This window comes from Brassica napus, chromosome A7, assembly GCF_020379485.1.
Source record: "Brassica napus cultivar Da-Ae chromosome A7, Da-Ae, whole genome shotgun sequence".
NCBI lineage: Eukaryota > Viridiplantae > Streptophyta > Magnoliopsida > Brassicales > Brassicaceae > Brassica > Brassica napus.
Genome location: NC_063440.1, coordinates 13,274,698 through 13,299,325, shown reverse-complemented (window position 1 = coordinate 13,299,325; position 24,628 = coordinate 13,274,698). Strand labels below are relative to the sequence as shown.

The window sequence follows — 24,628 nt, the reverse complement described above, 5'->3', positions numbered from 1 at the left end:
AAATCGAGTCATCAGCCAATCATGGATTTTGCTCTGTCATATGTGGAGGAGCAAGAGAGAGAGCACATGTTACGGGGATACAACGAAAAACTAGCAACATTTTTTTGGTCTTCTCAACACATCAGATGGTACACCTCTTCAGTCATAAAGAACTTTAGGATAAGCGACGATTGTCAATGACTAAACTAGTATCGGTTTACACAGGTAAAGAGATCTTCGATAAAAGATACAAATATGTCCATTGCTTTAAAGATGGTATATGTTCTTGTGTCGATTTCTGGTGACATTTTTGAAGATTGTTGATCCTCATAAATTAGGTTTCTATAATACTACTCGTTATAATTCAGTAGAAGCTTATGAATGGTCAACCTACAGAAGATATATAGTGCATGATGCTCTCAGCAATTTGGTTCATCATACAAGTAGACATAAACTTTATGAGCCTCTCGCCTGGTAAATACACTTGCTGTCGGTAGGCTATGACAATAGATAATATATATTAACAGCTTTGTGTTACACAACAAGCCCGTCTAGCTCAGTTGGTAGAGCGCAAGGCTCTTAACCTTGTGGTCGTGGGTTCGAGACCCACGGTGGGCGTTTCTTTTTTTCTTTTCTTGAAGGAAAAAAAAAACTTTTCGGTGGAAAAATTAATAATTTTGGATTTGAAGGAAAATAATAATAACTTCAATAATTAGAGAGGTCAGTGGGATATACTCCAACCACGTTCGTTCAATCACACAACTCGCTCTCTCCATTCGTTCGTTCCAGGTACGTGATTTGCTTCCTCAGATCTTTCTTCGATCTCCGTCTCATCTTCTTCGGATCTGATTGGATCTCATCCAGTTGATTTAGTTTCATTTCGACATCGCGATTGTAACCTTTTTTTTTTTCTCTCCCTTTCCACAGGATTTGTGGAGCGGTTTGATTTGATATTGATCTGCGACAATGGGAGCGGCTGGTATCGACATGGATGAAGGAGCTCTCGAGATCGGAATGGGTAAAGTCTCCCGATCATGGATCTCATATTAGTCCTTGTACTTTGTGTATTTCATGTGATTGTTCCGCTTTGTATTGATTTGTGCATAATCAACCCTTTTCTGTAGATTATTATTATCTTTTTAAGATGCTGATTTGAGAATCTTTGAATTTGTGTAGAGTACAGAACTGTCTCAGGGGTTGCTGGACCTTTAGTCATTCTTGAGAAAGTGAAGGTAAGCTGATACGTTTTAGGTATCAATTATAATCAAAAACAGAGATCAATAAGAAAAGCTTAGTTATATTGATTTGAACTTAGGAATTACAGAGGAAACGATTACAGATCAAGAGATATCTCACATTCTCTCATCTCTAAAATCACTCAAACTCTCGATCCCTCTCCCTCCACACTCTCACGTTATTATAAAGCTAAACCATTAACTAAACCATGGTTACTTTTAGACTAACCCAACCTTACTAAGGTTACTTTGCCACTTGTAATCCATATCCATTAATCATTTGATCCTTAAAGATCACCACTTGTATCATTACTCCCGCCTTTGAAATTCACCTTGTCCTCAAGGTGATGATCTTCAACCTGCCACGGGTTTAAACGAAACAGCTTCCACAGAGAGCTTTGTGGGGTATGATCTCTGTGTAACCCATTTTGACTGTGGTTCCTGTTAGCACATCCTCAGATTGACCTTTACTGCTCGTACAATTTAAACCAGTTTCCATTAAGCCTCGTTTAGATTGTGCAGCGCACTGAGCGACGATCTTCTCGATGTAATCTGTCTCAGTTGTAGAGAAGAGTTGCAGAACTGCAAAGGCAATCAGCTTCATATTCCCTTTTGCAAGTGGTGCTGTTTGAACTCTCATGCTTCCCTCCTGTAGTGCTCCATATATTTTTATGAACTCATCTACTTCTTTGTTCATAGCTTCCCATGATGTTATGCCAGAAGTTCCTGTTCTATAACAACTAGGATATTCCTGTTCAGTTAACCTGAGCTCCAAACTCTGCTTCTTTCTGTCAACTTCTGAGTTCTTCCTAGTTCCCACCTTTACCTTTGCGATGTCTAACTCCAGGGAAAAGAGAGCTCTAATCACCGTACTGTATTGTGACCTGAGCTCTTCACGCATGTTCACACCTCGTCTGTCCAGCATCAAGATTAGAGAGAAGTTCTGAAACATCTTTCTCTTCTTTGAAACCTCTGCCCGGAGTAATATCTTTAACAAACAGACCATACTGACCACCATTTCCTTCCCAGTAAGCAGCTCTCTCGTGCTTACTTGTGTTTTCAGCCGGTTGTTAAGCCCTCCTAGTTCCCCATCATCCAGTTCGGTATGCAGAAGGTAGAAGACTTGAAGTTGCTCCTGGTCTGCGTCTGCTGCAAAAGTTTCTGTAAACTGAATAGCAGCGAGACCTTTAGAGATGACCAACTTTGAAGCCCATTTCTCAGGTGGCCCAGCATGAGTTCTCACCAACAGTCTTGAAGAATTCGGCTCCTTCCACATGAGTGCACCTGCATTGAATATCTGAACCTCATACTGGTAATAGTCTCTTCTGTCTACACCCATTTCAGGAGCCAGTGGTGCTCCATGCTTCTTCACCATACATCCTTTGCTTCTTATTTTGTATACCATCTCCCTATTGAAGTCATCCCCACCTAAATCCTTGACCTTTCTCTTCCTTGTAGCTCCTGGCAGTGATATTTTTTCAAACAAATGAATTGTTATGATCACCGCCTCATGCGTATTCTTCTGCAACTCGCATTTGACCTTTGATTCTGATTTAAGAGGTTTCGTCATTGGCTTAGCTGGTGCAGTATTGGGACCACAATCACTCCCCACGCTGAGACAGAGAAGTAGCATATTTTTTCCATCTGGATTGCTCTTCTTTCTTTTCTTCCACTCCCTGAAGAACGTGATCAGCCTTTGGTGACAATTTGCCTTGCGCTCGTTCCCTTTTTTTTTCTTCTCAGTCCTATTAGCTGCTCTTTCCCTGTTGTTACTTTCACCCCCTGTGCTCAAGTAGATTTCCGCAGTTTCCTTAATCAATATCCCACCTGGATCCCATGCACCACCAACCACAGAAGCCCAATATACTCTATCGGTTTGTCTCTCCTGTGTACCAACCATCACCAGAAAGACAAGTCTGACACACCCCTGCTTCAACTTGTCTCTCGTTTCTAGCTTGATAGAGAATAACTTATCATTCTGCTTCACCCGAATTTGTAACAGTGGCAGTTCTTAAAACATTTCTGTAACCTTTTTCTTATTTTTACGGTTGATCATAAGTCTCTTCCCCGCTGAAGTAACAAGTGAGGGAAGCTTTCTATATCCCGTGTGTTTGTATTTCAACTCAGCTCCCTCACTAGTCTTGGCAGTAGCAACCTGTGTTTCTTTCCGCATCACCGAAACTCTCTTTCGCTGGTTGAGCTTCTGCTTGAACTTGTATTTCATCCTCTCAAGCAATTTGTCGATCACTTGGCAGGCAGAACTCTCACTCTCAATCCACTTTCCCAGTCTGGAAACACATGACAGAAGCTTCCCATGAGCTACATACTCAAGCCTCAGCCTTGCTCTTCTCCTCGTAATGACAGCTGAAAACATTTCTCTGATCTTCTTACGCTTGCAAGCTTTGTGTTTGAGCTTAAGCTTCTTCCATTGGGCAAGCTCCTGCAACACTCTTTTCTGTTTCACCAATAAGTCTCTGAATCTCAACTCCTGCTTGATTCTCTTCATCATACACTCTATCTTCGTTCTCTTCTTCTTCCTTTTCTTCTGCCCTCTTTTTCCTCCCACATGCATTTGATCGAACACCTGGTGGGCACACTTCTCCCTCTTGGTCTCAAGCAACTCCTTGCTTGCATCTTTACCCCTCTCGAAGTACGGCTCCACTTTTTGATCCCAACAAATTAAGGTTTTACCATTTTGCATCTCTTGCGAAGCCACTTGATGATCATCCGCAAGTTCATTCTTCCTCTCAAGTGTCAGTTGAATCGGTTCCATCAGTAGACATAAACTCTTCAAGGATCCTTCCACATGACCATGATCTGAGTCTTCTGCAGCAAACGTCTCTTCCTCCAGTGATTTCTTCGCAGCATCTTCTTCATCCTCACGTTCAATCATGCGACGGCACTCTTCCAGCATCTCTAGTCGGGCCTTCCTTTCCTCCTCAAGCGTCCTCACCGGCCTGTCATAGTTCACAAAGGCCCGGATCTCTTCTATCTCCTCCATCGAGGTACCACCCGCCAAAGCGATTTCGATCCAGCGCTCGGTCCAGTACTTCTCCATCCGCTCCAGGTGTGAGGATCTGCTACACCGCTCTTGGACAACCATAGCCGGCTTCGGGAACCTCATGTCCCTTTCCGGTTGTTGCTCCACAACCAACGGTCTCATCCTCTTCACGCCCTGTTGCATCTGGTTCCACACTTGATCGATTTCAGATCTCGTCGACATGGGGTCTCCGGAATCGAACGGCTCTGATACCAATTTGATACGTTTTAGGTATCAAATCATAATCAAAAACAGAGATCAATAAGAAAAGCTTAGTTATATTGATTTGAACTTAGGAATTACAGAGGAAACGATTACAGATCAAGAGATATCTCACATTCTCTCATCTCTAAAATCACTCAAACTCTCGATCCCTCTCCCTCCACACTCTCACGTTATTATAAAGCTAAACCATTAACTAAACCATGGTTACTTTTAGACTAACCCAACCTTACTAAGGTTACTTTGCCACTTGTAATCCATATCCATTAATCATTTGATCCTTAAAGATCACCACTTGTATCAGAAGCTTTACTTAAACTCTGAGGATTTATTAAACTGTTTGTGAAATGTAACAGGGGCCAAAGTACCAGGAGATTGTTAATATTCGCTTAGGTGATGGATCTATGAGACGTGGTCAGGTTCTGGAAGTTGATGGCGAGAAAGCTGTTGTCCAGGTTTCTTGATCTTTTTCCTCTTACTCTACCTACATTGCAGACTGTACAGGTTCTTCTCTCTTCTCAATAACGTATTGGTTTCAGGTTTTCGAAGGAACATCTGGAATTGACAACAAATTTACCACCGTTCAGTTCACAGGAGAGGTATATATTAAGTTGATTGGTTAGCTTTCCGAGAATTTATACAGTTTTGTTGTTTAAAATGGTATGTGTTTCAGGTTTTGAAGACACCTGTATCACAAGACATGCTTGGACGCATATTTAACGGCTCTGGGAAGCCAATTGATAATGGTCCTCCTATTTTGCCAGAGGCATACCTTGATATCTCTGGTGAGTGTTTATTGCTTCATTGTGTGATCTCTCAAGAAAATAAAGATTGTTTTAATTGTGTTGGTGAATAATGTGTATAGGAAGTTCAATCAACCCCAGTGAGAGAACCTACCCTGAAGAGATGATACAAACAGGGATTTCTACCATTGATGTCATGAACTCCATCGCTCGTGGACAGAAGATTCCTCTTTTCTCTGCTGCTGGTCTACCTCATAACGAGATCGCTGCTCAAATTTGTCGTCAGGCTGGTCTTGTTAAGCGGTTAGAGAAGACTGAGAACCTAATTGAGGTAATCATATGCCCCACTCACCACCACTAAAGTAATTTTTTTTTATCTTTTGAGGATCATGCTGAAGTGTAAGTGTGTCTGTGCACACATTCACTTTCTAAGAAGCATTTAAGCACCTCGAAGAATCCGTGTGATTATTTTACTTCTTTGACAATTGAGTATTTTACTTCCTACTTTCAGTCTCTGATTATTTGGTTGCCTTGTATAATAATCTCCTTCGATTTATTCCCTTGTGTGTTTTCCAGGACCATGGAGAGGACAACTTTGCAATTGTTTTTGCAGCTATGGGTGTAAACATGGAGACGGCTCAGTTCTTCAAGCGTGATTTTGAAGAAAATGGATCAATGGAAAGAGTTACTCTTTTCCTGAACCTGGTAACTATGCGTCTTGACTTCGTTGATAGTACTAATATATTATGTTAATGATGTGTTGACATTTAGTATGCATTCCACTCCAACAGGCAAATGACCCAACCATCGAGAGAATTATCACTCCTCGAATTGCCCTTACAACCGCTGAGTATTTAGCATATGAATGTGGGAAGCATGTGCTGGTTATATTGACAGACATGAGTTCCTATGCAGATGCTCTTCGTGAGGTAAAATGTATTTCATTGGTTTCTGTGTTTTGTCCCATGATACATAACTCGATTTAGGATTTCGAAAACCCCAACCAGCATGATGTTACATTTTATTTTTGACAACAGCACGAATTCTGAAGTATTTTGATGACTGTAGGTCTCTGCTGCTCGAGAAGAAGTACCTGGGAGACGTGGATATCCGGGTTATATGTACACAGATCTTGCAACTATTTATGAGCGTGCAGGGCGTATTGAAGGAAGAAAGGGTTCCATTACCCAAATCCCTATCCTGACTATGCCCAATGATGGTAAAAATTTCATATCATTCTTGGATATTCTCTTCTTTCTGGTTGAACAACGCTCATACTATCTTGTGGTGTAATACTCAGACATCACTCACCCTACTCCGGATCTTACTGGTTACATTACTGAGGGTCAGATATACATTGACAGGCAACTTCACAACAGACAGGTGCGCTATACTTCATTCATTTTTTGTATCTGTAATAAAAGAAGTTTCTCATTCATTTTCGTTCATCCCTAAAACAGATATATCCACCCATCAACGTGCTTCCATCACTTTCTCGATTAATGAAGGTAGCTAAGCCATTGTATTATATACCTTATGGATTCACATTGATAGAAACATAATAACTTAACTTACTTTGAGCATCGTTAAATTATGCAGAGTGCTATTGGTGAGGGAATGACTCGCCGTGACCATTCTGATGTGTCCAACCAGGTTCACTATCTATAACTAAAGCATCTCATATGGTTATTTAGTATCATCAAAACCAATTCATAATATCATGTATTATTAATTTCAGCTATACGCAAACTATGCAATCGGGAAGGATGTTCAAGCCATGAAAGCTGTAGTTGGAGAAGAAGCTCTTTCTTCTGAAGATCTGGTACCTTTCTCTATTTCATCACAGTCATCATGTTCATACCAAATACTCACAACAATAATTAACTCAGCTTCTTGTGGTGTGGTTATGCAGCTGTATTTAGAGTTTCTGGACAAATTTGAGAGGAAGTTTGTGATGCAAGGAGCATACGATACAAGAAACATCTTCCAGTCACTTGACTTGGCATGGACACTGCTCCGTATCTTCCCTCGTGAGCTTCTTCACCGTATTCCAGCCAAAACACTTGATCAATTCTACAGCCGCGACTCCACAAGCTAAAGCTTTCTTAAACAGCCTCTATGTTGCTCCATTCTTATTTGGAAGTTTGGAACTTAAATTATGTCTCGAGAAGAAAAAACAAGATTGCGTGAAAAAAAAAACTCGGAGAATTGTGATTTGGGATTATTCTTTTGTTTTTCATTTGTATAATAAAGGCTTTGTGTACGAAAGCCTAGTAACACAAACGCTGTTTATAAGCCTTGTGTTTTTGTCTTCCAAACTGGTGAATCATGTATTTCTCTTTTGTAATAATCTATTTCCTTGAACACTCTTATTATACATATGTGCCATATCTTGTATTTGGTGAGTTCTCTGGTTGTAAGATAGAGAAACTATTATACGAATCCAAATCAAGAATGGTCCCGTCCCTATGATAATTTCTATGAATATAACAGTCCAGCTTTTATATAAAGATGACAGTGTTTATTTGATAGTGTCATAATACGGGTTTGGAAGTTGGAACACAAAACTGAAAGCGTTAACAAGAAATAATGCTGTCCACAATCTTTTGTTTTGTAGACTTTATGTTGTCCACAATCTTTAGACGTGCATACTTCGTATTCGAAAAAACATATCAAGATAATTATGATAATACAATCAAAGACTCGTATAAAAAACCTCATTATAGCATTCTCACAATGTCAGTCCCAAACCAAAAAGAAACTCATGTTTGTGTTTCAATCGTAAAAAAAAAGAAGTATTTCAGTAATTAAAATCTTCAGTTTTGGGTAATCCAAGAAGAGGACCAAACCATTTATCGACCATTCCTCGAATGCTTACCTTCAAGAAGAACAAACATCCATGATCATGGCCGTGATCGTCATCTTTGCCGTTGACATCAAAAGGCTCTTCCCGCCAATAAATACGCTTGGATGTCACTGGATCAAAGAGAGGCTCTTTAACCTTGACGTATCGACGTTGTAACGACTTAGACATATGCTCGAACGGAAGCGTCTTGGTCCCAGCTGGATAACGGAACGGAATCGGAGTCTTTAACGACACCTGCTGATCCTCCGTCTCCCTCTCTTCCGCCGGCGTTGGCGCCGACGGCACTATTTGATAAGAACCCAGTGATTAATATCTGTTTTTATGAGGTTTTGGAGCAATATATAAATATAAGCAACAAGGGTTATGTGTCAACTATATAATTAATGTTGGATTAGGACTTAGATATAGAGAAGATAGCATATCTATAATTATATACAAGGCGGGTTGTTAGTATTTATCTCTGGAATGTAATGTGAAAATTTCCAAAGGTAGATCGGATTAGGATCGAAGATTAGAGAAGATTTAAACTTTAGAAAGAGTCGTTTGTTTTAATTAGTCGTATTCCTAAATCATTTGTCATTATAAATCATATTACGACTTTGATTTGATCTGTCACCCATAAGCTAGGTTTGAAACTATCGTATATGTTTTTGCTTCTTTTTTTTTTTAAATATCGTATAAGCTTATTTGTATAATGAGAGAATAGTCCTAGCAATTGCGAGTCAGGACTCAGGAAATATTGGCATTGGTCAAGCTGCTTATACCTTAAATGAAAAAAATGTAGCATTTACCATCATCCAATATTACTTCATCCAGGTGACACATATCATAGCCACAAAACGTGGTCAAGCATCATATAATACGTGTAGAATACTGTCCAATGTATTGAGTATATCCTTACCCTTTTTTTGCCAAATGGGTATATCCTTATATAGTCGGATATGTTCAAATAAAACGAGTAATTTTCTTTTGAATTATGACTTGACGTATTGGTTTTGCCATTAAATGTTTTTAATTGCCAAGCAATAGATTTACATGAAAAAGGACTAGTAACACGATAATGACACGTTTAAGCAAAAGAAAAAGACTATTAAACGCAAAAAAACAGGTATCATCTATAGAGGAAGCACTAAACGTCGCCGCTTCAGGTAAAGTTTCACCTTTTGCTGGCTCACCAGAGGTCCAGAGCTACTCTGAGTTCTGAGCTTTGAAAGCGACTCAAGACTCAAGAGAGGTCATCAAACCCCTCACTAATGGCGTTAACACGATCGAAACTCTCTCTTGACGGAATCCCTCTCCTCCAATCGCTAGCTTTCTTTCACTGGGTAACTTACGTGTACCACAAGAAATCGCCTCATCCTTACAAGTTACAATGAAATCATCGTCTTGCAGGTAAAGTAAGATAGTTCAACCTATCAGCTTGGCACTTGATTGATCTCATGAAATCTAGTGATGTAGAGACTTCGATGGATACCTTCATGAATCATGATCTTGATTAGGCGTTACTTTCGACCTGGGTTAGCTTCAGAGGATGTACATTACTTTCATAGAATGGATGATCACGGATGCGTGCCTGATAAGATCACATTCTCCATAGTCATTATCATGGCCATTGTAGGAAGGAGCCTTCCAAGCATCAAAGCAGTACTATTTTTTTCCTCGATCAAGTTTAAGAAAAATTTTAGTTAAAAAGAAGTTTAAGAAACATTTCAAGCAATTTGTCAATCAGTTTGTAACTTTGATTTGGGCTAAACACTGGTTAACGTGCATCTCGAAGTACTAATAGGGCCGTTCCTCACCATAATTAAATGAAATATTGGATTATGGCGATGGCCTCCAAATTTCTAAGAAAAATATGCACTAACTATATGGTTTCTAAATTGTTTGAAATGTTCACCATATTATTTATATCCCCAAAAATCTTTGGATATTTGTTTATATATGAGATAATGTTATGGGTCTCATGAGTCAACCAAACCAAAGAAGGTGTTGGGGACACAAAAAAAAATCAAGAAATACAAAAGAAATCCTTCTTAAGTCACCAAGATCTTTTACAAAAAGCTATAGCGATCAAAAAGTAGCTTGAGTTCCAAACAAAAAGGAATGTAATGCGTATGTACAACTGTCTAATAAAATTGTGGTTTGCCATGAACTAAGATGAAAAATATTTAACAGCATATTCTTAATTGGATTGTAACGTATATAAACAACTAAACAAGAGAAGACTGAATGAGAGGAACTAGTCCTACGAAGTAGTTCTCACCGTCCAATGACAATGTAACAAACTGGTAGACACATGTACTCTATTGTATTGACAACTGTTTGGGAATCTTATAATAACAAGACCAAAACCAAAAGGACAAGTGTTCCCTTTGCACGTCGCTTTCAATATAATAATATATCGGCTAACGAGCTGTTCATGTACTAAAGTTTATTTAACTAATTCCACACAATCAACTACAGTTTTAAGCATAACAAACTTAACAATCATGTGGCTTTTATTAGATTTCAATTTCATACACTATAACGTATTACAACACGTGTGAGATTAGCCCCACAAAAGTCAAACAAACCATTAACAAACCCGCGTCGAAATAAGAAGACAACCTAAGCTATAAGGAAAACTGTAATCCAATCAGCATTTGATTTTGTAAACCGGATCAAAGTCGGCCGTATAAGTCTTTAAGCCATAAATGTCTTCTCCGGTTTGAAGTCAAAACTGTATCATAACATTAAGATCTTCTCCGGTTTAGCATCAGCTTTGACCCAAACCCTTCCATGACGTCATCATCTTGACATTTTCAATTGTGTTCATCTATAAACATCCTTTGACTCTCACTTTCTGAGAACTTTCAGACACAACAGAAAGTACATATATAAAACCAAGGATCTCCGTGTTCGTGTACTTTGTGAATAAATGGAAAAAGCATCTGACAACAACCCCACGAAACTCTCGAAGATGCTTCAGAAAGCCTTGTCAATTAGTCACAGTCCCTTTAGTCCGGTAAGAGATTTCCATCACCACCGTACGGCTTCGACGGCGAACAGAGGATTTTTCTTCTCTGGTCCGATAACACCGTTGCTTCCAACGGCGGCCTCAAGAGCTAGGAGAAGAACCAAGAACGCCGTCGTTTTCGCCGAGCCCACTTCGCCTAAAGTCTCCTGCATCGGTCAGATCAAACTCGCTAATAAGTCGAAATGTCCAGAGACGAAGACCAGAGAACGCAAGAATCTCAAAACGGCATCGTCTCATCTTGTTAAAGAAGCAGGCAAGGGAAACTGGTCGAAACTAAAACGTCTCTTCTCAATGGGGTCGAGAAAATCCAACTACGTAGCCGTCTCCGCCGCTAGCGAACCTCCGATCTCGGCGGTGGAAGCGGTTGCGGCGCCTTCGTTGTGTAAAATGAAGAAATTCGCGAGCAGCAGAGAGGCTCTAGGTGGATTTGATTGGACGGCCGAGATCAAACGTGAAGAATCTCGGTCGGATCATCACCGCCGAGGTTACTCTTCCGATGACAAAGAGACGATGATTCCATGCGCTGTAAGCACGCCTCTGGCCATGTGCTCGAGACAGAAGAGTGAAGTTAATCTGTGGAAGAGAAGAACCATGGATCAACCAAAACCACTACAAGTTAAAGCTAGTTATTAACTTGTCTTCGTTCCTGCTTCCATGTGTAGTTGTTTTTTTGTGTCGGAACTTCGTTTCTACGTACTAGGTCTAAAGTTTTTGAATACTTCAAACAAACAAAATAATTCGATTTGTGAATAAATCCACACGTTTTTAATGCGTTATTAGCTATAAGATGGGCACAATTATTGGTTTGTCTCCCTCTGAAACTGTTGATTGCCCTAATCACGTATTACTGCCTTGACGAATACACGTGAATCACTCTCACACGTTACTCGTTGAATCCAAGATATTATCTAAGCAAGTCGTAAACCAAGTAGAGATCTTACTTATGCCTCTATTACATAATGTAACCTATGATAGGCTTTTGTCCAAACCATTTAAATAACCCATCCAATCTCACAAGTACATAATCAAGCTTCCAAGTTGCATCAATATTTTAGTCCAAAAAAAAAAATTTGCATCAATACTACACTTGGTAAGTGAATATTATAGAATATAATGAAAATTTGATTGATTGCATATTTAGTGGCGGTTTGAAGCAAACCACATTTAATTTCTGTTACTTGTGCCACTAAACAAAATCGGGATAGCCAAAAACAGTCATACGAAAGACTAGGCTTCAGATTCTGGATTTAAACATGATGAAATTAGTTTAATATTTGTTATATAAATGGATTCTTACATGTTGCAGTTCGTCTTATAACTGAATTTGTACGTACTAAATATACACTTCAAAATTTTACAGTTAAATTCATATATGTTATGGATACTATCTACTCATCTGAACTCAAATCCTGATTGAGACATTATGATTAAATATATTCCTAATTGGTCTTGACTCTTGAGTATAGACTTTAGGGCGAGACATAAATCTACATATAATTTATAACGAAGAAATAGCATTTATGGAACCAGTCACATTATAGCATATCACGGTCCATTCGGTTCAAAACACCTTATGTAAGACTGAAACAAAAGCCTCTACCTGACTCAGAGATTCTCTGTCACATTACAGTCACATTTTATTAGTTAACGGTAACTTTACCAACCATACCAGCACCCTGATGCGGCGCACAATAAAAGCTGTAAGTCCCAGGCTCAGTCAAAGCAACCTCGTACGTCTCTCCCGGACCATTGAGTAAATCTTGCTCGTCCATCGAGATTTTGCTAGCGTCAACACCACTTGGGATCTCGTCCTCATCGAACACAACGTTGTGTGGGAATCCAGCATTGTTCTTGAACACAATCTTCTCACCTTTGGCTATTGTGAAGTCGTTGGGGACAAAGGCTAACGCCCCATCTCCTGATCCCAAGAGAACATCTATTGCCATGGCGTTTCCAGCCAAAGCAATGGAAGCTGCAGCCGCTACGGCAGCGACTCCGAAGTCCTTTAGTGATGACTTCACGGTGAGCTTCGTTGATGCTGCCGCCACGGTGGGGATTTTGACGACGGTTGAGGGTTTGGAGGATGTGGATTTGAGACCGGTGAAAGATGGGATTGCGACGGTGGCTGAGGTTATTGAAGCCATGATGAAGATATGGTTTATCTAAGTGAATTTTTTTTCTTTTCGTGGGTTATACCTTGGTTGATGTTGGACTAGTGAGTTTTATGAGGTGAGAGAGAGAATGAGATAGAACAATGAATGGCTCTAAAAGCAAACTCCATAGAAAGGAATACACACTCACATAGGTGTTATCTTTAATGATGCGTTGTTATTGGTTGGTTAAGATACTATGTTATAACGTGGCATTGTGAGTGTATAGTGTTTGTCACATTTTGGTGTTTTTTAGTATTTAATTTGAGCCATTTGAGTGTTCAATTTATATCAAAAGTAAGGATATTTTTCAAAATTAAACTAAATTTATCTAGACTATTTGTATATGTAAGGTTACTGTTAGCTGAGATATGCGTCTTGAAATTTCTTCGTACTCAAATTAGTGAAAGTTAAGCGTAATTTTAGCGTCTGGAATTTTTGAAATCCTCTTTCAGGTCAAAATTCATATCCCATAGTTTATTAAAAATACAAGATGAGCATTCATGACTATGATATATGTATGTAGGTGTGTAAGTACATTTATACATATACATACATATATATATATATAAGGATATACAGGGGAGGGGAAAGAACCGTGCACAGAATCACATATTCTTACCTGATTCCTCTTCTTCGCAAGGATGCAGATGAGGTTGTCATATAGTCACAGTTTCGGTTTTGTTTCTCTAATGTTGGTGCTGGTCTGGTTTATGTATATATGGGTCTTTTAAGCAGTACAAATGACAATAAAATGTAGTACACAGTGGTTTTAGAAAACATGTAGTACGTACTACATAATTTTTCTTTTAAATGTACTTATGTAATCCTGAGTGCTCTGCTTTCTTTTGCTTCTAACCATACAAACAGACATCAACTGAATTATATAGATGAACATTATAAGCATTATATTGAGTAAAATTTGAGTAATAGGAAAGGCTAAGAAAATCCAACTTCTTTTTAAACCATATTCTTCTTGACTAGATAATAATATCTATCAAGGAAAGAAGTTTCCCTAAATCGATCTTATAACAGCTTTATCAACTTCAACAAGATTATTTTATATATCATCATACTACTAATCAAATCGCTCATTGCGGTTCATTGTAACTACTCCATGTCGAAATGGAACTTATGCTCTTTGAATTCATTATTCTCCCAGTAGTACTCATTGAAGCCTATGTTGCTAGTACCCCTTTTGACCTCTATCGATGTTGTTCCAATGCACACCCCCTTTGGACCCTAAACCCAAAAGAACAAAAAGATGAATGAAGGGTCCAAAACATCAGATTAATGGGAAAAAATGACTGTATTGTATTTATTCTTACAGTTCTGCTTGTATCGGTTTCACCTTCACCTTCAGGTACAATGATTTGATCATCATTCATCAACTTTTCATAAAACTCCCTCCTCGGTGATTCTTTGTTTTCATCAAGTACTTCACTGAACTTGTCTTTCGGGTGTTTATCCTGCATAACACCCTCCCCCACACAAAAATGTTACTCACTATATTAAAACATGTTAGACTAAAGAATTATGTCGCTTTAATTGACCTGTGAGGAGAAGATATCATAAATCCCGGCTGAGGTAATGAAATAACGACCAGGACCAATAGGATCTATCATCTCATCGACTTCCTTAGTTGGAGACTTTTTAGAGATATAAACCATCGATTTTGAAGCTATGTCTGCCACAACTAAGTTAAAGGTAAGGCCAGACGACAGTTCTTTGTTGCTAGCAAGTTCATTTGCAAACTCACTTGTAGTCATTTTCCCCTGTATCAAGATCATGAGAACCCAAGTACTAATAACTTTTCATAATTAGGAAAGAAGTATCTATACCTTCAAGAACTTGACAGTAAGCAACTCGGCTCCCGTATGGGTAAAAGATGTTTGATTCGTCACATTCACAAGAAATGCAACTCGGCCTTGCTTAGAACAACCCAACCAAGTCCCTCCTGTTTTCTCATCTCTTCCACCTAATATGTCTTTTGTTTCCTCATCTCCATCCCACCAAGCAGCCGGCTTAATTATCCTTAGTTTAAACCAAACACTTATAATTACTGATTGAGGATATGATAGATTATATAGGAAATAGGTCGAATAAACTTATTACCTGTTTTCTCTGTCTTGCAGGAGCAGCAGCTGGTAGCTAGAGTCTTGCCAAACGAACCAAGCTGTCCCCATTTTCTCTCTTCTGATGATCTGAATCTTCTCGACGAAACTGCTTTTGTTGTAATGACTCTTTCTCTCTATTTATAATCGATTGATTGTGTGCTTTTCCTTTATTTTTTTGTTCACCTGTCCACGTCAGTCCACATCGACTTTTGGTAGTTGCGTGGATAGTCATGATCTATCAAAATCGTTCCTGGATTGAGTCATGATGTAGCCATGTACATGGTGAAATATACATGAACTATATTACTTTTTTTTTCTTTGTGATTGCGCCATTACACCTAAGAATGCCAAATGACAATTGTTTTATATGCTACTTTTTCTGTTACCACTAACTGTTTTTATTTCAACTTTTTGAAACTCTGTCCTTTGGCCAAAAAGAGAAAATTTGAAATTCAGTTCTTTGGCCAAAAAAAGAAAAAGTTATACAGAACTTAGTATATCTTTTCAGTTCTTTAGTATTTTTTTCTTTAGATGCATGATTGGTACACTCCCTCTTTCTTTCTATTATTAAAATCACCTCTCACTTTATGCATGATTAGTATTAAACACTGAAACTGATGGTTGTGGCAACAATAACAGCAGTTAGATAGTCGACGTTTAGGTCATTAGAAGTAGCAATCTCTTTTTTCTGCTCATCCTCCTGGAGAAAGAAGAAAGAGGGTGTAAACTTAAAGAAGTCTAGGGCGCTTCTGGCCTAGCTATAAGTTGACTCCAAAACTTCCCACCTGCTAAACGATGTATCTTCTTCTTCCTACCAATTTTGCTATAGCTAGTGTCATTGTCACTCTTCTCGTCGAGGTTTAGTAACGATGAGTCATGTGCATGTTATAAACTTAAGAAATATTTGACCTTTAATAAAATACATAACAATAAGTGGTTGGGTTGCTCAGAGAATCCGTTGAGTCTTTGGTCTAAGTGATTAGCGTTTAGTAATATCGTAAGCAAAAAATGATTTTAGTTAATCACAAAGTCATACCTACGTGACGTTGAGTTTAAGTGTCCTACTCCTATCTAAAAACCCACGTTAAATTAATTGGTCTGAATGTCAAAACGCTAGTAACAACAACTGAAAAACACCGTGTAGCCAGCCAGTCATATGGAAAACATAAACTTAACGCCACGGAGACATCTAAAACAAATGAGGCATACCAAGTTTTAACTGCCTCACTAGTCCGGTTTGGATCAAAAGCCGCATCACTCGATTGCGTTCTCTTCCACTATTGACAACGAAGAGCTCCTGATCCCCATTAGTGATGGATTTTTTCTTCAGAGGCTGCACCGATCTTCTTATAGACAATGACTTCATCCGGTTTGTGTTAAGCAACACATAGGTCTGGATAGTTTTTTTCGTTCAACCAAATCGCCACAATTCTATCTTTTTCTTCTGCTGAGCCAATAACATGCTTACATTTGAAGTCTTCAGCTACTTCCTTGTACTCTTCCATTGACAGCTCCTCCTGACTCCCTTTTAAATCTTTTGTTATAAGAAGTGAAGAAACATTGATCAAGGTATAGTCCAATTTCAGGGTACAGCTATTCTCTCATCCCTAGCACATAGAGTCCTCACATCAGTTTGCCTCACACAAATCTATATGCAGAGACAAAGCTTAAGCTTACCTGTTGAAAGAGGTTTGGATCAGTGATTCAGGTGTATAGTTCCTCATGAATGCAACAGAAACTCCAATCATTTTCCTCATCTGATGAAGCATAAAGCTATGTCCAACAACTTCACAGTTGACAAAGTCTTCTCCCTCGAGAGTGATCATTGTATTGGCATCGAAGGAGAGAATGTAGTGATTCAAAGTTGGGTCTGCTGCTTTGGTTTGTGGTGGTTGTGGAAGTTATGTGAACCAACATACATAATAGCTTAGGATTCTGATAAACATTTATTTTTCCTTCTCTGCATAACAGAACTTGCTCAGAGTCTCACACTTTAATGCATCACATTTTATTTCGAACCAGACAAGAACCCTAGAGGCTAGAACTAGAATCAAAGGAGACATACCTCCACGACGAAGTATAGTGATCAAACAGCAGTTAGTTAGTGAGGCTTGAAAGCTCTGTAACATGATTGATATTCGCCCTTCAACTAATGCGCCAAATATTTGGGCCTTTGAAGCCCATATATTGTTCAAACAATTGGCACCTAAGCTAATAGGTTACCGTTGGCCACCCATTTTGAGTACCATTTATTTTTCCTTGTTTTTTGTATCCTAAACTCTTCTTTTTACGTAGACGTAGGATATATAAATGACAATTACTTTTGCATCTTTCATAATGAACTGAGATGTGATAAACCATGTGAGCATCTATCTACCTACTCCATATTTCAGAAAGTCTCTTTTTTTTGGGAGGTGAGACGTCTATAAAAGTAGCTCTTCAGAAATATTCCATTTGTGACATCCGTGATCTGGCTTCAGAAGAGTTTTTTTTTTTGATCGAAAACTTCAGAAGAGTTATTCATCATCATTCATGATCCCTTGATCCCAATGGGTATAAAATGTAAATCTTGTAAATTTTCAGTATGAAAAATAAAATGATAAGAGCTTAGGTTTTAAACTTCTAAGAATCAGTGTGCTAGACAATATATCATGATCAGATTCTAGAGGTTTATCGCCATTGAAGATTGTCTAAATTGCTTAGGGTTTCGAACTAAGAAAGAGATATGTCAATATTTCTTTTCCTTTTTCTTTTTGGTGTAAATTCTAATTCTACTATATTTTTCAAGTTACATAAGAAGGAGATCAACAAATACATATAAGCTTTGTAAAACCTCATTTCTATCGTTTTGAGTAGTTTGGAAACTTTGGATATATAAAATAATAATGAGTAACTGTAACCCAATTAAAATACTAATGTACAAGCGTATGAGAATGTTAATCCCTTTTTCGGTAAATAGTATTATTTGTGAGTGGAATTTATGTCAGTTGCGTTTAATCTTTGAGAAATTCATCTCTGACCCAAGACACACAAGTCCTAACCGGACTTAGTTGAATCAAACAAAGTCTTAAGTAAGGAGGAATTTCCCAAAGTTGAAATTGCCTTTATGTAATTTACTCTTAAAGGCATCGCATCGCATGGTATCTACGTTATTAAGTGCAGTGGTACAGTTACAATTTTTTGAGCGTTCAAACCCAACCACACATTCTATATAATTCTTTTTCAGGTTACAAAACATTATTTAGCTTTATGTGCATCATATTGGCCAGTCCTGATTGAACCATTTGAATTTGGTTGGACGCAGGGGCGGAGGTAGTGAAGGAGAAGTGGGGTCAGCTGACCCCACTATTTTTTTAAATATATTTGTTTTTGTTTAAGAAAAAAAATTATTGACCCCATTAAAATATATAATTTGACCCCACAAAATATATAATCCTACTAAAATAATTATAATACATTAAAAATTAAAGTTATAATTTGTAGCTTTTAATGATTTATAAATTATGTTTTTGAAAAAAAAAATTATGATCCCGGTATAAAAAATTTCTGGCTCTGCCACTGGTTGGACGTTTTGTATAAGTGTTCACTTAACTACTGAATAAATTTTCAAGAATTTTAGGCTAAAGAAAAACATAGGTCTAAGAGTCTAAGACTTTGAATACTGTTTATCTACTCTAGTACACTGACACTCGTCGTTAAACCACAATCAGTTAATGAAATCTTAAGAAATGAACGCATAACCAGGAGTGAAGGAAGGATACCCGAAAGTAAGTGATGTGAATATTATATAGTCATGGGACTTCATGATTCATTTTTCAATTATATAACAAAAAGCCGATATTTTGTGACATCTTATCACTTGTCGACGTTCGACCAAACCCAACACTGTCTTTTCCATTCTTTATCTTCTTCATTTTCTCTTGTTCGTTTCTGCACTCATTATCTTAAATTTTTATTTTAAGGATTAATTTGGATTTAAGATTTCAGTAATACTCTACAACGGTATAAAGAACAGCCTATATAAGACATTCACCATCATGTGAAATGTTGCTCCTTTTCTCAAATAAATAAAAGAAATGCTGCCCAAAGAGATTTTCAATCATGGATTCTCACGTAGATCTTCCCAATAAAATGGAAATTCAATTATTCGTCTTTTAAAAATATGATTAATCACACCCATACTAAGCATTAAAGCATACGATAAATATAACTTTTGGAGTAAATATTCATTTTTAAGAAGAATAATTGAGTAAAAATATTTTGCATATATTTCTGATTTTTCTAGCTATGTTGTATTCACTCTAAAAAGCACATTTTACGAAAGCTCTTTCTATTAAAAAAAAAAAAGACAAGAAGTGAGAGAACCAGAATATTTTTTGGTGTAAATGTTAAAAATTAGAGAACATAGATAGTTTCTCGTTTGAAACTCAAAATAAATTGTGAGAAAGCTACTTACTTGTCATATTGTAATTAGTTTTGATTTTTTTTAAAAAAATTTAATTTTAGTTATTGAGAAGAGCTCTATCGATGTTGATGTTCTAAGAAGCTTGTGATCCAGACCCGAACAAACTTATTATTTATTTTCATAAAAATATTGGATGTTTTCATATATATTCAACTGGAATTTTTGAGCAAGGCAACTTATGACCTATAAGTGAGGTCGTAATAAATTAATAATGTAACTATGTAAGTATAATAAGTATACAAAATCGTAATCAAACCTTTGGTTCATAGATTTTTTAATTAATACACCTGATAATTCTAGTAAATGGCGATAATGATGATGGTATATGCATGAGAGAGTGTCTACGCATGCATAATGGAAAAGGTTCCAAAGAAAGGAATAAATTCGCCAAAACATAATTATGATTTGTGCGGGTGACTTGAAAATGTTTTCTTTATTAGTAAATCAATTTTCAGTCTTTCACCAACCTTTCAAGGACAAGAACCACACATATTGAAAATATTATACAAATGTTGAAATGTATACACCACATGACACATGTAGAAGGGTTACAAATGTTGGCATAAGAAAAAGATTATGCAAACAGGTTTTACGTTTTTCTAGTATGTACATGGCCATCTCTGTTTTCTTACTTGCTCAAGTTATAAATATAAAACATTTTCACATACACTTTAATTGTTAAGGTAAAATCACTATAGTACAGATTTTGAAATACAATGGCCTGTAATGATCTGGAAAGCAGAAATTTGAAAACATTTATTAAATGATTTAATCATACATTCACTGACATCATCACAATCCGACAAACCCGATGTTTCAGTTTTTACTTTCATTATCATTGAATGCAAATAAATACGAAACCCATTTCATGGGAGAGCTTGGTTGAATTCACAGATTTCTTCATTTAATAAAAATATGAAAAAACAAATAAAAGACAGATGTGATGACAAAAAATAAAATAAAACTAGACCAAAAGAATAAAATAATAGATGCAACAGTTCGAGGAATATAATAAGAAAAACGTTGTTACACATTCGTAACGTACCCCATTCCTCAGTATAAAAAGTCTAGGAAGAATTTTTTTTGAAAATGTAATTTTAATACTACGATTAAGTGGCTTGGTGGCTAAAAAAGTGGATGGGGTAGATTTTGAGGCAATAAATACTGAGGAGTACTATTATTATGAGTTGGTGCAGTTAATACCTTGAAGAGTGCTTCTATTATTCATACGGATGGATTTATAGCAATGCTAACTCCTTTTTATTGGAGTTTGTTCCTTTATTCACTCGAAACTAAAGAAAAAATTTAGTGTGAAAATTCTTTATACACAAAAGTAGGGATTTCGTCGAAGCAAAATTGTAAAAAGGTTGTTATGAAGGTCGTGGGATCGAGTGATGCGTGCGACATATCAATCTATGGTAGGGAAAGATGTTGAATTCCCATTATATACTGTACTCTTCCAAAATACATTTATATCCAAAAATATATAATATAATATAAATAATGAGGCTGACCATCTCCATGAACATGAGAGAAGAGGTTGACCCTATTTAAAACCATTTAGATTTACCCATCTTTTTGATGAGCCCTAGTCCTAGAGATAGTTAATTTAGACTTAATATTCATTTTTACCCCGAGCTTTGGATTCTGTAATCCACTCCCCTCTAGTGGACAAGTAAATGGACCCATAAAAATGGAAGTTGTCTCGTACCTTTGGCATGAACCAGAATGAGAAAATTGTTAAACTCGCGCCAACAAAATTCGCCATATTATATTATTTTTTTGCTAAATACTATTCTCCGTTTTGGATATATTAACGTTACTCGTTACTATAAATAAGTTTAATAATTTATTGTGAGCAACGTACTATAGTGATCACTGATCAACGTGACAACATCACATGCATGTTATTCACGCAAAATTTGATGATATAACAATATTTTTGCCAAATATGTGAATTCCATTGAAATGGTAAGAGTTTGTAAAAATCACGCAAAGTTTGATGATATAACAATATGTTATTACGAGTTCACAATAGTTCATGTATATTATGTATACTGTAGTATTTTTGTTAGATCGTAAACGTTTTTTTAGCTAATTATTACACTCACTTTATGGTTCTTTACATGATGAAAATCAGTTTTCAATTAATGTCGACCAAAAGAAGTAGTAGTGAGTCTAGTAACTACTCGACTTAATTCGATATTATTCTAATTTATATTTTCGGGTCACACTTGTACATATTGCCAACGTCAACGTTTATATATCTTGAGAAAAAGGGTGAAAGAGAAAAGAAAAGGAAACGGAAACGGAAACGGTAGGCGCTAAGGTAAACCCCGTTGAAAAGTTGCTAACTATTTTTGGTGAAGAAACAAAACGAAGAAAACTATTCAGTCTCTTTCATAACGAAAAAATGAGTTTTTTCCCCTCAAGAAAGCCACATATATTTCCTTTTCTAACCTCTCTCTCTTACACGATTATCTGTTAATGTTGTTAGATCTATGGTCTTTTCAATTCCAGATCCTATAGATCTTCGATATTTCCATTACAACTCATCTAGGGTTTTGAGCTAGCCGTCATAAAGAGGAGTCATCTGCCTCGCGGACACTCTCTTTCTCTCTCTTCCTCCAATAAATAAACCACCACCTTCCCTCTCTCACATCACTATACCATATACTACAAGACTCCTCTAATTAATGTGTGTGTTCTCTCCAAGTGGTGAATACAACTTCATGAGCGGGTTACAGATTGGATCTTTACACTTTTACTCTTTTCCTTTCACGAGGGTTTGACAAAGAGTTTCTTACAGACTTCTTTGGCATTCTGTCCACCTCCTTCTATGTATACAAGTTTATGTATATACATGGTGTTTGAAAGAGGGAGGTGGTCATACTGTCAACAGATATCTGTTAGGGTTTCTTCGTAAAACCCTCTTGATATACCATATTTATCAATGTTTTGAATCTGGTGAGCTTGATCTGTTACTTGGTGATGACAAGCCTCTATTTGGCATGAGGTAATAAGCTTTGGATTAATTACCATTCTCTTGTTTCCCACAACTTTGATTCTGTTGTTCTCTTTTTGTTTGAGCTCTTACATAAAATCGTTTTTGGTATTGATCCTTGACTTTTTGTTGATCTAGATCATTGCGTCGTTATTTATTTTATATCTTTTTGTAAACGCCTTTAATACCCTGTTATCTTTTCCACCTTTCTAGTGTAAAAACTTTGAAATATATCGTGAGAAGGTGTGTGTCATAGTGCGAAGTCTTGATGTTTCTTTTTTTTTTTGTGAAGTCTTGAAGTCTTTTGATGTTTCGTCTTCTAGAAAAAGGTAAAAACACTAAGAAAAAGAGAAGGACCCAGATTTCCGAAAAGGTAACAGAGGTTTTGATTTACTTTAAGAACATAGTAATGGGGGGGAGAAAGGAGAAGCATCTTGTTTTGAAAGTCCACGACGTTATTATGATGTTCCCTTATTCTATTTGAAGTTGAAGAAACAGTTGTAGAGATTACGTGTACTCCTTCATTTGGTATAATTTTTTTTTTTTGGTAAACATGTTAAAACATTTGGTATAATTTCTGACCTATATATATACAATACAAGTTATAGCTTGCTTACTTTTAGTTTATCATGAGTTGAAAACATTTAATAATTTTCATGCTTTTACGATAAGATTTGTTGTTTGATCATAGTTATGCATTTATCATATCATCCCTAGACAAAACACGCAAGTCATACATATACATTTATATTTTTTGAGTATTCATCAACCTATCATGTTTTGATGATAATTGCATTGCTGGTTAGTAGACGGATATTTTGGGTTTAATTGGTCCAAGAGTCCAAGTTTATAGAGATCTAGTATAAAGTGATATTTTTGGTTTGCTCGAGGGTATTGAAAATATCCACACTTTGGCTTTCAGTGTTCTGAATGAACTACTTAAAACCATCTTTAATGGTTTACTCTATTTTTTTCTCTAAAATAGAGTATGAATGTTACTCTAATGGTATTCTATTTTACCGTAAAAAATAAAGTGATGAACAAAAAATAAAAAAATTACTATATACATAGAGTAAAAAATAAATTTACACTATTATAAAGTAGAAAATAGAGAACTATTTGAGTATTTTTACTTTTTACTCTAAACTTTATTTTAGAGAGGAAAATAAAGTGATGTTGGAGATGTCCTAACAAAAAATGTGCGAAAAAACTAAGCTTTCCCATTAATTACGATAAGCTAAACATATTCTCAAACCAAAACATAATATTTTTTATACATAGGCGAATGCTAATTTTGGACAATGGGTTTGCATGGAGCTCTCCAATATGAGAGACTTGATTACAAATTTTCATGACGGCACTCCCGTTTGCAAGTTTAATACATGGGTGGATTGTAAGGTTCACGTCAATCAACACTCATACTCTTCTTACCTTTTTCTAGCACTTTACCAACTCTAGTCTCTAGATGTTAACTTTTCTGCAAATAAAATCTGATTCTTACAGACTTTTAGTAATAACATTTATCTTTCATATTTTCTTGACATTTTGTATCTATGTATATAAGAGAAATGATTTTGTGTTGACAATAACGTACAGAAGCTATAATAATGTATATAGGATATTCTTCAAACACACATAAAAACAAGACGAAACAAACTTTCTTAACAAAATGATCAAGCTGGTGGAAAATAGTACGTTGTTTGGTCGTACATGCTCAGTTATATTAGTCGCCTATTGAAGTTAAAAGCCAGACAATGTCAGTTACCACGAGATATCATGTGTATACATAAT

The 24,628-nt window shown here is 36.7% G+C and overlaps 4 protein-coding genes, 1 long non-coding RNA gene and 1 other non-coding gene across 6 annotated transcripts; 4 read left to right on the top strand and 2 right to left on the bottom strand.

The window, feature by feature from the left end:
• Window positions 1–524: 524 nt before the first annotated feature.
• On the top strand, window positions 525–597 carry TRNAK-CUU. The gene has a single exon. It is a non-coding gene; the product is annotated as a tRNA-Lys (tRNA).
• Window positions 548–7,591, top strand: LOC106358249 (V-type proton ATPase subunit B3-like). Its single transcript, XM_013797996.3, has 15 exons — window positions 548–768; window positions 907–997; window positions 1,156–1,211; window positions 4,833–4,931; window positions 5,016–5,075; window positions 5,150–5,261; window positions 5,342–5,550; window positions 5,796–5,924; window positions 6,011–6,148; window positions 6,288–6,438; window positions 6,520–6,602; window positions 6,680–6,727; window positions 6,819–6,872; window positions 6,958–7,041; window positions 7,132–7,591. The coding sequence occupies exons 2-15, from the start codon at window positions 946–948 to the stop codon at window positions 7,315–7,317; spliced, it is 1,461 nt and encodes a 486-aa protein (XP_013653450.1). The 5' UTR covers window positions 548–768; window positions 907–945; the 3' UTR covers window positions 7,318–7,591.
• LOC106358250 lies at window positions 7,344–15,523 on the bottom strand. The gene is made up of 6 exons (XM_013797997.3): window positions 15,367–15,523; window positions 15,093–15,285; window positions 14,805–15,026; window positions 14,580–14,720; window positions 13,874–14,493; window positions 7,344–11,674 (listed from the first exon to the last, which is right to left on the bottom strand). Exons 1-5 carry the CDS (start codon window positions 15,435–15,437, stop codon window positions 14,362–14,364), a joined length of 759 nt encoding a protein of 252 aa, XP_013653451.1. The 5' UTR covers window positions 15,438–15,523; the 3' UTR covers window positions 7,344–11,674; window positions 13,874–14,361.
• Window positions 11,003–11,870, top strand: LOC106358251 (uncharacterized protein At1g76070-like). The gene has a single exon (XM_013797998.3). It carries the CDS (start codon window positions 11,003–11,005, stop codon window positions 11,732–11,734), a length of 732 nt encoding a protein of 243 aa, XP_013653452.1. The 3' UTR covers window positions 11,735–11,870.
• Window positions 12,596–13,245, bottom strand: LOC106358252 (plastocyanin-like). The gene has a single exon (XM_013797999.3). The coding sequence runs from the start codon at window positions 13,243–13,245 to the stop codon at window positions 12,742–12,744; it is 504 nt and encodes a 167-aa protein (XP_013653453.1). The 3' UTR covers window positions 12,596–12,741.
• A 1,191-nt stretch (window positions 15,524–16,714) lies between the features above and the next one.
• Window positions 16,715–24,460, top strand: LOC125576529. The gene is made up of 2 exons (XR_007314940.1): window positions 16,715–22,849; window positions 23,130–24,460. It is a non-coding gene; the product is annotated as an uncharacterized LOC125576529 (long non-coding RNA).
• Window positions 24,461–24,628: the final 168 nt, after the last annotated feature.

Coding starts and splice junctions, on each gene's coding strand:
- LOC106358251 (XM_013797998.3), top strand. CDS start 11,003: ATGGAAAAAGCATCTGACAACAACCCCACGAAACTCTCGAAGATGCTT.
- LOC106358250 (XM_013797997.3), bottom strand. CDS start 15,437: ATGGGGACAGCTTGGTTCGTTTGGCAAGACTCTAGCTACCAGCTGCTG. Junction 15,286..15,366: donor CTGCAAGACAGAGAAAACAG/GTAATAAGTTTA, acceptor GTTTAAACTAAG/GATAATTAAGCCGGCTGCTT. Junction 15,027..15,092: donor TTACTGTCAAGTTCTTGAAG/GTATAGATACTT, acceptor ATCTTGATACAG/GGGAAAATGACTACAAGTGA.
- LOC106358252 (XM_013797999.3), bottom strand. CDS start 13,245: ATGGCTTCAATAACCTCAGCCACCGTCGCAATCCCATCTTTCACCGGT.
- LOC106358249 (XM_013797996.3), top strand. CDS start 946: ATGGGAGCGGCTGGTATCGACATGGATGAAGGAGCTCTCGAGATCGGA. Junction 5,551..5,795: donor AGACTGAGAACCTAATTGAG/GTAATCATATGC, acceptor TGTGTTTTCCAG/GACCATGGAGAGGACAACTT. Junction 6,149..6,287: donor ATGCAGATGCTCTTCGTGAG/GTAAAATGTATT, acceptor TGATGACTGTAG/GTCTCTGCTGCTCGAGAAGA.